General features: G+C 38.2%; 1 protein-coding gene across 4 annotated transcripts in view; it reads left to right on the forward strand.

The window, feature by feature from the left end:
- Positions 1-13,731, forward strand: part of FBXW11 (F-box and WD repeat domain containing 11) — a 74,628-nt gene that overhangs the window by 39,291 nt on the left and 21,606 nt on the right. For all 4 annotated transcript variants that reach the window (XM_056348562.1, XM_056348564.1, XM_056348563.1 and 1 more), the window contains 3 exons: positions 581-806; positions 9,142-9,328; positions 10,161-10,251. In XM_056348562.1, coding sequence (XP_056204537.1) covers positions 581-806; positions 9,142-9,328; positions 10,161-10,251 — 504 coding nt within the window. The remainder of the gene's footprint in view (positions 1-580; positions 807-9,141; positions 9,329-10,160; positions 10,252-13,731) is intronic.

Here is a 13,731-nt window from a genome sequence, read left to right on the forward strand (position 1 = left end):
ATCTGTAGGTAAAGCTCCCAGGATTTTAATGGTGTTTTTATGTGTGTGTCCCAAACATTGACATGAGCTGTGTTTCCAAAACAAAGCAAGCCCTTGATATTGTGTAATTGTCCGTTTTCATTTATGGCCAGGCAGTTTGACACTGACATAAAGGTCTTGAATTTTTGTGTTAATTAGAATATTAATATCCAATGTCAGCATGTCTGTAAATGTGCATTAATTTAACTGCTGGAACCCGAGTAAATAATTTGAAGAGGGAGACTGCAATATGCAGCAGAAATCACTGGTTTAATCTGGAAAAGTTTCTTCTGAAAAGAGTTAAGTTCCTTGCTGTTTAAATGGTAAGAGGTGTAAGAGAATTCAAGTCTTTCAGTGTAAGAAGTGAGTTACAATTACCAGCAAAGTCCTTTCATTGATCTTTTATCTATGGAAGATGAAGTTTATATGGTGTAACTTGTAGCTTTGAGAATGTTTTGATTATTTGCTTGCATCTTCTCACATACTCTTCCTTGAGAGAGTTCTTTATAAAGCTGTTTCTGTTTTTTATGTTTAAATACTAATACTCCTTTTCTAAACACAGATAAGTAATGGAACTTCATCTGTGATTGTCTCAAGAAAAAGACCATCGGAAGGAAACTACGAAAAGGAAAAAGACTTGTGTATTAAATATTTTGACCAGTGGTCTGAATCAGATCAAGTTGAATTTGTGGAACATCTTATTTCACGAATGTGTCACTATCAGCATGGACATATTAACTCTTACTTGAAGCCCATGTTACAACGGGACTTCATCACTGCGTTACCAGGTAAACTAATCCTTATTTTACAAGAGGTGCTTTTATAAATATTTTTTTTTAATTCTTTGGGTGTATGCAGCTTTTCAGAATGTCCTTCAGATTGAGATTGTCTTGTATAAATAAAGTGAAGCTTCCTAATTAAAAGAAGGGCAGGAGGGTAGCTGAAATCATTCCCTTCTGTGATTAATTGAATTGGCCACTGGATGCCAGTGTTGTTCCATGTAAAAGTAGTTTGAGTAGCATATCCGGAAGACTAGTTTGTGTGTAATTTGAAACTTGAGTTGTTGCTAAAGTTGTATCTCTGCAAGCTCTGGTCTAAATTCCATTTTCATATGGACACCATAGGTGTAGAAAAATACTATAAAGGTGTTTTCATTCATTCATTACATTTTAGTTTTGTTCTGAGTTTCCTAAATCTTAAATAAAAAGCTGCCTGCTTAGATGAGTGAATCTGGTTTGTCTGGTCTTGTTACTGACTCGAGAGCAAAAGCACTTGTGGATTTTTATTCTGTAGTCCAGCCATGATTCCTTCTTTCAGTTGCTCGGAACAACTTTTGTTGTTTTTTACAATGTAAATACTGGGAACTGTTCCCATGCCCAGCCCTTTTTGAAGGTGATGTGGTGTGTGAGGAATATCTGTATAAATTGACCCAGGAACTTAATCTGAGCTGATTGAAATCAATCTCCTCTTGAACTAATGTCACATTAAAAGATAACAGCGCAGTACTACCTTTTAAAAAGATAGTCTCACTTCTTTTAAGCAAAATTCTTTTGTTGTACATGGAAATAGTCTTTGCTTGCTACTATCCTTACTGATTTTACACCTGTGAGGATGCAGGAAAAATGGAAAATGTTTGTGGTATCTGGCTTTTTTTCGCTTCAGTGGAAAAAAGTGATAATTCTGCTGTGCTGTTCCGTAAGTGGGTGGCAAAACGTTTAGTTTGCAGGATCTGTCCTTACAAGTTGGGCAGTGGTTGGGCTTTTTACTGCACATCACAATTGTGGAGTATGGCTAATACTGTATCAGCTGTTGCAAGTCCCGTTGATGAGAGTGACTCAGAAGCCTCATCGATGAGCCTATGCTCATTGTTTTTCCACATCTGTCAACAGTGTTTCCTCTAGCATGTGAAAAACAACTGTCAAAAGACAGTGGTACGTGGTGGACAGCGTAATTGCGAGAGTGACTTAAGTCACTACTGTGCTTTTGATTCTCTTAATTATCTTTAAGATGTTGATCTTAACACTCCTTGCATGGTCTCATGCAACTTCTGCTTCTTCCTTAATCAAATTGCAACTCTGACCCTTGAGCACTACCTCATCACCTTTTATTAGGAAAGAAAGTCCCTTCCATATCTGTTTTGTGTGTTAGAACTATAGGAGCGCTATACACTGTGTCAGGCAAGTAAAACCCTGCCAGGCTTCTTCTGAAATGTGTTTCTAAAATAATGAAAGCCTGTGCAGTTGGATGATCTAAGTGACTGTTTCGTATCTGATGTTAGTCAGTTTTATAGAGTTGACATCCCACATTTGGGTTTCATTTTCATACAAAGTGATATTTACACATTGAGCTTTGAAATCCCTGTGGATTTTAATTGTTTTAATTTCTTATTGAAATTCAACCAAACCTTCATCTGGTACCTATAATCAATAACAGATGTAACTTTTCAGCATTTTCTATAAAACTGCAAAAGCTCTTGTAGAGGCATAAGAATTGAGCATATTTTTCTTTGGAAAATGAACCAATAAATGCTAGATGCATTTTACTGTAGAAAATTGATAGGTTTTAGTACCTGTTGGAGAAACTGTTTATGAAACTGAATGCTTATATCTTTTAATGTAAAATAGGTATGTGCAGCTATTTCAGATCTTAATGCGTCTTAAACTTAGTCCTGTATGTTGTCTGAAATGCTTAGATAGGCCCACTGTAATTACCTGTGCTTTGGACCTGTTTCTGCTGTGTTAAGTAGGATAAATATTTTACTTGATGTTTTTTTTTTTCTAATGCAAACAATTTAAATCTGTGCACTTTTGCAAGCAGTAAAAATCTTAAAATAGACTTGGTGGCAAAGCATTTGTGTATTTGTGCTCAGTATGCAACTTTCAAGGCTCCGTGTGGTCACAGAAGAGATTGCCGTATTTTAACATCAGGAAACACTTGAGTTTCTGACTTTGTAAAAATCTGGTTTTAACTGTGGCCAGTGTAATACAGAACTGTGAAAATTATGCATCTTAATAAAGGGCTTCTGCCTGGTAATTTGCAGTTGATCCTTAAAACTCAATGGTTTCATAATGAACAAGCTGTGTGTGTAAAGTGTGCAGTCCCAGACCGATGCGCATACGTGTATATGCTCTGGCTGTTGTGGAGATGTGGTAGCTCATTGCAGTTAACTTTTATGGAAAACCTGGATTTAGTTCAGGTAAAGGTTAATGAGCATTTGGTACTAGGATTACACCACAGGCAGGAGCCTGAAAAAGCCTTGGGTTAGTGAAGTGAATAAAAACAAGCGGAGCACTTGTCACTTGGATTTTGTCTCTCCAGACACTGAGTCTGATAGTTCTGTAGATAGGCAGTCAAGTCTAGATCTTCTCAGGAACATTCCTGACCTGTAGAAAACAAAACTGACCTTAGGAAGGAAGATTTTCCTGGTACTTTATTTGGAGAGTTACTGTCCTTGGGAACATGTTCTAGCCCTGTCTCTAAATGTTTGGTCTGATGTTACAGTGAAATGATTTTTTTAAAACTGGATTTTGAGAGGGACCTGGGTGTTAGCCTGGTACTTCTGAATTCTGCACATGCCACAGAAAGGCACCAAACACATTGCAATACCCTGTCCTGTTTGCACTCTGGAGCAGTCTCCGTCACACCGTTCCCCCAGGCGGAGCAGAGGCTTTGCTGCGGGGGGTGACTTTTGTACCTCCTCTGTCTGAGGAAATGGCATTAATGCCCCGGTGCCTCTGCCAGCTCTTCACCTCTGCTTCACATCAGCTTGTTGACAGCCAGAAATGGCAACAGTGATCTCTCCAAGAAAGGCTTAGCTTTTGGATGAATTGGTGGTGGCACCTTGGTCATTCAGGTTGCATTTCTAGACTTGAAGCTTGAGAGGAGGCTTTGGAGCCAGGTTTTCACAACTGTTTGTCAGAGGGTTGTTACTGCTTTTTCAAAGGCAGTTTTGTGAAAGATTGAACAATTGCAAAATGTTCCTGCTTTGTTGTGTCTCATTTTTCTTAATATGGAGTACTATCTTTTTGAAAAATAATAATTCATAAGGAAAAGAAAACAAAGCAGTTGAATGCAAGTTGCTGAGTACACACATTGTATTACATGGACGCATTCATTTCTGTATAGGAAATCATTAAAACCATGGACTTCAACAATCCTGTGTTTGCCTTGTGCTAAAAGGTCTTAAGATGGGGAAAGCAAGCCCTGGTGTATGTTGTCTTGTGATCCAAATACCTTTTTATGGTTTCAAAATTGTAATACAAATCAAATTCTTCAATGCTACTTAAATGACATGTACATTCTTACTCGCACAAAGGATTTAAAATACGATGTGGATTTCTAGTAATGGAATATGCTGTATATTAAACTCCTAAAGTGTTTGTGCTTGATTCAAAAACTATCGAAAAACAAGTGATACAGTAGTCCTAACTCTGAAAAGCGTTGCAAGTTCCGCTCTCAAGCTGACCCGTTCAGTGTCTTCTGAAAGATACTAGAGGTACGGTGGAATAGGTGGGAAAACCTCAAACCCACCAAGAGCCAACCACAGAACCATGCACTGGCTGCCTTCAAAGGATGCCTTGCAATGTAGCCTTTTTATTAGGTTGGTTATTGGTAACTTTACAGCTCCTGGGAGCTCTCATCCCTCTTTCGGGAGAGGCTGATTTAGTTTGCTGCCAGGAGATGGCAGTAACAGATAAACTTTTAAAATATTATTTTGTGCGTGAATATAGTTTGAAGATCTTCTGTTTGTCAGTTTCTCCCTTGGGAATTGTTCATAATTTTTACATTTCAGAAACTGCTCAGAACTATAAGTGAGGTGTTTTGCAAGCCAGCATGGCTACTTTGTCCCATAACCTTTCTTTAAATACATGGTTGAAGTAAGTCCAGGGTTATGGTTTGCTTAGTGCTTTATGGCTAAAAGCACTTAAGCATTCCTCGTCTAAGAAGGTTTGTATACATGTGATGATTATTTTACTTATGCCAGTTGGGCAAAATTATGCCTCCCATCTTTGGAATGAGAAAAGTATCCAGCAGGTGGGTACCTGTTCAGCATGGATCCTGTTGTCCCATCTTTACTGGAGAGCAGTAGCAGTTTTGACCAAAAATGTGCTTAAGGGCAGCTGTTCTGTGACTGTACAGGCAGTTTATTGGATGAACTATGCATCATTCATTTGCTCATTCACCTACAACCTTTCAGATGCATGAGTAAAGAATTCTACACCTTAAAAGTGCAGACACTGAAAGATTTGCCTGTCATCAGTGTATCTTGTACTACCGGCTTGTTTGGAGCCCAGGCTGGAATGTGTTTTTTCTTCTAACAAAGGGGAACTAAGGTCAGCTGAAAAGTTTAGTTTGATGTGTGCCCCAGCTCTTCTGCCATGCCACTGCCCATTAAAAACTCCTTTCACATCATCTTTGTATCTCTGGGAGAGCTGGAAGCTGGTGCACTTGTCATTCAGCCACATTTTGCAGAAATACTGTTGGCATCAGGGTGTTTTCCTCTCTTTTTAATAATTTCTGGGTCTGCTGGTTTAACTGTAACCTACTTTGGTTTTTATTCCCAGTTTCTTCTAACGTCTTCCAAACTTTGCAGTCATTCATTTTTGTATTTAATTAGTAACTTTGAAACATAGTAGCCAGATGCTGGTTGACCTGAATTATCAATTTTGTCATTTCCTAGCAGTATCGTTGCTTTTGTTAGCCAGTGATTTGACTAAATATCCCTGTGTGGGGTAAACATTAATACACCTTTAGCCCTGACCTATGGTGCACATGCTCGGAGGATAGTGCAGGCGCTGCTCTGGAGAGGGAGCGGAGGGCAATCTAACCTCAGGTGTTGTATGACGGCTGTTGAAAGAAAAATGACACAGTGAAGTGGGAGCCTTAAACACCTTTTATACAGGAACCTCAGCGTGCTGCTCTACTAATACAGAGTTTGTAATTATGATGGTTAATTGCCATATCATCTGTGCTGTTTGCTTTGGGAACTGCAATGATTTATGTAGAAAGTTCTTCCTCTTCAAAACGTAATGTGCTCTGTGCTGGCAAAATACGAGGAGGACTATTGTGTAATTACAGCATTGTAGATGTACTAGACAGTCACTTGCTCTGTATAGACTGATCTTACATTGTTGAATGTGACTATTTTGTACTGAACTGTAAAATAACTGTTAGATCTGTTCCTGTTTAAAACATGGCATGTGCCTTGTTCACACCTGTAACCTTCAAAATCCAAGAAGTGCTTACTGACCAGACTCATTTATTTTCTTTATTTTTATCTGGCTGTCCTCCGTTTTGCACAATGAATTAGTTTGTCTCCATGATACCCAAGGATTCATGATTTTAAACAAACTCTTGAAAATGACCTTGCAATGATTGGATTTTCTGGAAAAACCTTGAGAACTGTTTCGAATCACATCGCAGTAAGATAAATATATCCTAAGTAAACAGTATTTAGAATCTGAGAGTTATTTACTGGAAAGGTTGGGATGGGGCAGACTGGAAGACCTCTTAACAATGTATTTAAATGCCCTGGTGCTTTCTTCAAAGCAGTGATGTAGGAGATGGTGCAGTTCAAAGCTGCTCTGAGACATGGTGTAGCTGGGAGAGAATGTGCTGGTTTGGAAGTGGCTGGATTTGAGACCCACCAGTTATTTGGACCTTCATTTCAGTTATTTGAATCTGTTATTATGACTGGTATTGAAAAATTTGCGTTAACCCAATTTACATTGTAGGAGCTTTCACCATTTTTTAAAGCCTTTTTATAGTTCTCTAGATTATGTAGAAGAAATGAACAAATGCTCTTCAACTACATGTATTGGTTTCTCCTTTCTACTGCTGTTCATTTTTAGGAAGGCCATGCCAAATTTAGCTTGCAGTAGGGGTCTATATGAGCACACTTTCTTAATTCTTAAAAAAATTAACAGTAGTTTCTTTGATTTTTGAGGACTATTTCAAGCCTAAAGTAGGCTGTTATGAGATAAAGTGGAAAATTAAAAAGGTCATAGTCTCCTAGATTGAAAGAGTATCTCTTTTTTTCATGCTTGGCCAACTGGCATACATTATTCACAAAAATAAAGTTATTCTAGATCTCTGGTTTAGTGGAGCTTTTGGGAAAGCAAAATTGCAGGTCCTTTGAGATAAGTTAACAGATTACCAGTGATTTTTTTGTGGGACCGATGACACTGTAGTCGGAACATAAACAAGAAAAGTGTAGTTGCTATTTTAAATTTAGTGCAAGTATGTTATCTGAGTGGTTTCTGTGTAGGTATCTTTAATCAACTACAATCACATTTTTAAATCTAACACCCTCAGTGGGAGACAAGATCTAGGCAAAGACCTTAAGGGAACACATGCAGCATTCCACCTGTTCTATGTCTTGATAGATCTGTGGTGGCAGCTTACTGTATTCATCATCTTTATTGATGTACTTATGCTTTCTACCAGCTTCGGCTTCAGTACCTGGTGCTTTTGGATAAGTATTACGTGACATTTATGAAATGATACATTGCAGCACATGGCCTTACGTAGACCTGGATCAATGGGCAGGACCCCAATTCTGCTGTATTTGAACTTCTGCTGGCATGTTGAGTGCGTTTAATATGCAAAACTAACCTTGCCATGATATCAAAGGATCACAGGGGTTAATAAGCTGCTTCTGGTAGCTAGGTTCTTCACGATGAAAGTCAGCGTTACCCCAGTCCACTCGTAACTATTGCTTGGTGACCAGCACACCTTGTCCTGCAGGTGAAGTTAAAGAGTATGGCAGTCACCATGGTGATGCTGTTTCTGCAATGTCTGAGTACTGCCAAAGGGCTTTCATTTGCAGTAATGTTGTTTTCCTTGGGAGTTCTCTTGTAGTACATTGTAGAGCTCATTCTTTGGCCTGGTAAAGCTGGCATTGTCACATTAGCAGGACATGGACACACATCACTCCCTTGCTGTAAAAGGTAGTGCGCCCTGAGTGTAGGAGAGCAGCAGACACAGGAAAGATGCTAAGATAATATCTGTTCATATGCCTGTTGTAAATACGTTGGGAAATCTTTTGTGAAGCTGAACTAAATTTACTTTGCACTGGAATTTACAGTGCAGAAGCTGAGCTGTCACCACCTCTCATTATTTGAAGGTTACTTGACTCCTGCTGATCCTGGGCTTTTCTTAGCTGATTCTCATACTAGAAGCAATTGCAGCCATCGGTCCCAAAACAAATGCTGTATTGAATGTTATAGTCTGATTTACTCAACTTGAAGATGTTTCAAGAAATTTGTCCCTCTTGAAGTTTTCTCTAGCTGAAGGGAAGCCTCAAACCCACCAGCTTCTGGTAGGTTTGTCCTGCTGTCTCCCAAGTGCGGCAAACCATGAGTGAGGCTAACTGCCTTAAATGTTAAAGCAGCATTTGTGATTGACAAATTACTGTCAAACTCATTGATTTCTCCTTCCTACACTGGGCTGCAGGGCATGGTGTCTCTGGCGTATGCTCTACCACCAGTCCTGAACAAAATTCAGGAGTGGACTTGGCATCTGCAGATTATAGGCAGGGCTTAAATAGAAAATATGTCCTTGCATTTGATGCAAGAAAGTTTTTGCAGAATCCTTGCTTATGCTTCTGCTGGATATGTCTGTATTTGTTCCTGTGGAGTCTCCTCTTCTGCTGAGTTGAACTACCTATTGTTATATGTAGGGGTACAGTAAAATAATCTATATTTTAATTTTTTATTACTGCTGCTTAATAAAATATCTGCTTGAAGATGATCATCTTTTTTGGATCATGTAGCGCAGTACATTATGTGCTCAAAAAGTCCAGGTTCTGTGTGCCCAGAAAAAGCAAAATGCTTTCTGCTACTTGCATACTGTGGTGAATTTTGGCTTGTGCTTGTTCTGACTCAATGGAAGATGGGACAGTCCATTAGGCAGACTGCTGGGAAAGGAGTAAAGCATTAGAGATATTTCGGTGTATCTGTTTGGATTCATTTGTAACTGGTGCTTTTACGTATGGTGACTTAATCATCGTGTTGCTCTAGTGCCTTAAAGCTGTGTTGGCTTTCTCTGAATGTATATTGCAAAGCTTGTTTTGTAGTTTACTCTGAAGTGATTGATGTTTTGATTGCCTTTATTTCTTTGTAGAGCAAGGCTTAGATCACATAGCAGAAAACATCCTTTCCTATCTTGATGCCAGATCACTCTGTGCAGCAGAGCTGGTATGTAAGGAATGGCAGAGAGTCATCTCTGAGGGAATGCTATGGAAAAAATTGATTGAAAGAATGGTACGCACAGACCCGCTATGGAAGGGACTGTCAGAAAGAAGGGGTTGGTAAGTACCTTGACAATAATTAAATTCACCTTGTACAGTGTTCTCCTTTACAAATTTCCCTAATGGTGAGCTCTGCCAAAAGTAAGTTTATAGTAAATTCTTATCGCAGAGATGCTTATCTCTTCTGTGGACTGGTTGGGGTAGCTACAGGAGAGCTGTCAGCTCCTGCTTGCACTTCGGCTTTGTCCCGTCCTTGTGTGCCCTGATGTCTTTTAACACTTGCTTTCTTACGGTAAGTCTGTCTGCAAATTTTTAATTTCCGTTTTGCAGGGAGAACAAACAATTAGAGTCAGCTTACAGAAACTAGCAACAATGTTTTGCAGGGCTTTTTCTGAAGTAAAGTATTTCCAATTAAACTTTTTTTTTTTTTAAAGTTTAAAATAGCTGATAGGGCTGCAGAAGCCTCTCTCGAAGAGAAACCATTTAAGTTTGTGGCAACGGAGTTTTTCTGTCCTTTGGGAATACCTGAAGAGATGAGGTGGTGTTCTGCTTTAGAAACCTGTTTTTCTGTGCTCTCTGGTGGTGTGCCTACGAAAACGCAAGGCATATTGTAAGGAGCAGGAGAACGCCACCCTGCTGGCTAAAGCCTTATGAAGCAGTGAACCCTGATTTGGAAAACTATAAGGAAAACACTCATTTTCTTTTTAAGTCTTTGATATTTTCAATACAGCTGTCAAATGGTAAGAATTCTGAGTATTGCCATTACAACTCTTGTGACTTTACAAGTACTTTATAAGAATGTCATAAGGCTTTGTTCTGTGCAGATTTTTAATTCCTTCAAGGTTTGAATTCTTTGTGGTACACTGAAAAATATGTTTCTGGTTCTTTCTAGGGATCAGTACCTGTTTAAAAACAGACCAACAGATGGCCCCCCAAATTCATTTTACAGGTCCTTATACCCAAAGATAATACAGGATATAGAGGTATGTTTTCTGATACATAATACCCGCGGGAGAAATAATGTTGAATATTGATAGTGTTTCAAAGGTGCTGCATGTTGGGGCAATGAAGTGTATCATATGTATCTGTATCACTACATATGTATCACTACTACTTTTTGAGCTCTGGCTCTTCAGACAATGTCAAAAGCACTCTCAGCCACTTACAGCCACAGTATGTGCATCAAGTGTTAACTTTTTGCATTTGAAGATTTTTGGAACTCTTCTGGGACTATGGATTTTGATCAAATAGCTATTTTAGGACACATTACTCCAAGACAGTTCCACCTATTGCTGAATGTTCTGATACATTGGTTACACTCGCTTAGAAGGTGATCTGAAGGTTAATGCCTTAAACATTTAAAATCATTAATTAATTTAAATTTAATTTATTTGTTTGATTAATTTATTTAAATAATTTAAAACACTGCTTATCTAGTAACAGTATATCTAAAGGGGTGACTGTTGCAAATACAGCTTTCTTCACTGCATGGGGTTTTCTTTTCCCCATCCTGTGCTTTGATGAGAACATTAATTAGTCCTACAGTGATAGACTGTGCAGGACTATCAGTAGTAAAGAAACTGCAAAAATTACTATTCTTTTCTTTGATATTTTGCTTATCTTGCTTAAGATTTACAAAGTTGGGCTTGCTCCCTCATTTTAAAATGTTTCTGATAAATCAGGATCACCTTAGTGTTCTGCCTACCAGCAGAAAATCTGTCTTGCTCAGTTTGCTGTGTAACCACCACAAAACACTTAAGTTGTACCACAGATTGTGATGGATTTATTTTAACCACGTGATGGATGTGAAATTATTGGTCTGAAATTCATTAGTGGGGAAACACATGTTTTGGTGTTTAAGACAGATGTGAACTAATGGAATCATTCTGCTATGGCAAATGTGAATTTGTGTTGCTTGGCACTCAGTAAACAGAATTATTCAGAACGCTTAACCTATCTGTAAAATGTATCTGCTGGAAAACATAACCCAATCTTCAAGTATTTTTTTATAACCCTTGCTACACAATTTATAAATATTAAAAGAACTAGGTATGAAATATAGTCTAGGCTTGTAAGCTGAATGTTACACATTATATTATTTGAAGGGAGATGTCTTCTCCCTGTAAGGAATGACGGAGTGATATTGCAATGAAAAGAAGCCCAGGGGATTAAGGAGAATTCTTAATGTGATATTTTCCTGCTTTCTGCAAAATCCTGGTATAGTTCAGTAAAGAAAATGTGCAAAAAGCAGTGTGAAAACCTTTGTGTAGAACACTGAAAAAGTTCAGCATTATTATAACTCACATTTTTAAAGTTACTCTTCTGAAACTCATTTTTTAGGTGTAAGTGGAATGTTTGATTAGGAATTCTTAGAATTAGAGATGGGAGTATTCCTTAGAGATGTTCTAAGGACTTCCTGAGGCCTTTTGAACTGTCATAACCTGCCATTTTGTACTTGCTTTAGATGCTGTACATTTGCTAGCACAGAAATGAAGCTGCAGAACTGGACAGTTCTTGGTAGTATGAAATAAGTAGGACAAAACCAAATCCCTCATTCTTCTGTCATCACCAATGTCAATACTAAATGTAAAAAATTTTCAGTCTTTAAATATCTGGGGGTGGGGAAAGGGTGTGCCACTAAAAATGTATTGTAGTAATGAACATGTTTCTTAAAAAAACCTAAATTTCATTAAATTAACAATAAATATATTAAACCAAGACAACAGAAAAACTTGCACTGCATGGCTTGAAAAGGAAGGGCTCATCTATTCAAAATGGATATAAAATGCATTGGTGTTTGGAGGTCAAGAAACAGGGGTTTATAGTACTCTTTTTGAACCCTGATTTTCTTTCAGAGTTTCAACTTACAGATTTTTAATTTTCATTATATAATGCTGAGATGGATGATGTGATCAATGTAGAATATGCAGAGTAACGGGTTATTTCATGACAAGCTTTGAGATGGAGCTGGGACAGTGGAGTGTGCTATATGTAAAACGTGCCATGCCACTAGTATTTAAAAATAGTAACATGAGTAATGAGCGTGGGAAAAGTTGTCTTTTCTGTAGCGTACAAGGAGTAAACTGTGAGCTGTTACCATAGCTTCTGCCCATTCCAAACTGCCTGGCAATCCAGCTACTTTTACATATGATTCCCATAGTTCCTATCTGATGCTTATATCCCTAACAACATTAAATATCACTGGGGCATGCAGGGAACTCCAGTGTGGCTCACTCAGGTGGAGGGAGGCAAGAACAGAGAAGCAGAATTGGGGCTGTTTGGGGAAAATTTCCTGTAATTCCGTGCTTGTGTCTATAAACCTGTGAGAAACTTTTAATCGTTAGTGGTTGTCAATCACTTGGGGTAGAAATTCAGGTATTGGCAACCAACCTTGATGCTGTCCATGGCCCGTGGATGCTTTGGTAGAGCAGTAAAGCTGAAAGGAGCCAGGACCTGTCAGCTGTGGGCTCTTGCCTCTGAACCTCACTTTAGCAAAAGTAAGTGTCAGCCTCTGTTTGCCCAAATTCAGGCAACAAACGTGTCCTTGTCCAGTCTCCTAGAGCGGTGAAGTTTCTCTTTGAAAACTAATGGCTACTTCCAGAATCATCACTGCTCAGTTTATACAGGCAGCGCATTTCCCACTCCTGGTTCCTCGAAATTGCTGAACTGGAGGGGGAGGCAGAAGGACGGGAGTAGTATGCCACGTCAAATTTTTCCCTGTTTACATATTTCATTCAAGCCTTCTGAAATATTGCTGTTTTCCACATTTCCAACCTGGAGTGAGGTTAGTGTTTGTTAATAGTCAAGGGTCCGATAGTTCTTCCACTTCCAAAAGTCTGTTATAATTTTTCTAATAAATCACCCTTTAAAGCACTTTTCACAAATTGCTTCCCTAAAGAACTGTCAAAAGAAGCTTTTAACACTGTTTAAAAATGTAGATGGTGAGTAACAATAACAACAAAACTTTAGCTATAAGATTAGGAGCATTTCTTAGATTTTTCCTCCCCTTATACTGTTTTTAAGCCGTAAGTCATGCTTTCCCTCAGTTTCATACTTTCCCCATTCCCTCATTTTTCAAAGCAATGTGCAGAAGCTCTTAAATGAGACTTTCATCTTAACTGTGATGATGAATTTTGTATCTCTGAATACCAAAATGTTTTTTCTTCAAATATTTGCCTGGACCTTTAATAAGATCTTTCTGTTTCTGTCAGAGTGTCAGAGTTTAGGGAGCTATCAATGAGCCAAAGGCTACCATATTAGCATTTATATAATTATATAAATATTTTTATAAGACATTTATCTTGTGTCCAAAGGGCTTGATTTAATACAGTAAAACGTATTTGATGTAGTACAAAAAATTTTGTCATTCAGTATTTTACCTGCGGAGCACAAAGATTAACCAAATTTTGCTAGACTGTTTCTAATGATAAGAATTATTAATTTACTGCAGCTGGTACTAAATT

The sequence above is a fragment of the Falco biarmicus genome, chromosome 8 (genome assembly GCF_023638135.1).
Source record: "Falco biarmicus isolate bFalBia1 chromosome 8, bFalBia1.pri, whole genome shotgun sequence".
Taxonomy (NCBI): domain Eukaryota; kingdom Metazoa; phylum Chordata; class Aves; order Falconiformes; family Falconidae; genus Falco; species Falco biarmicus.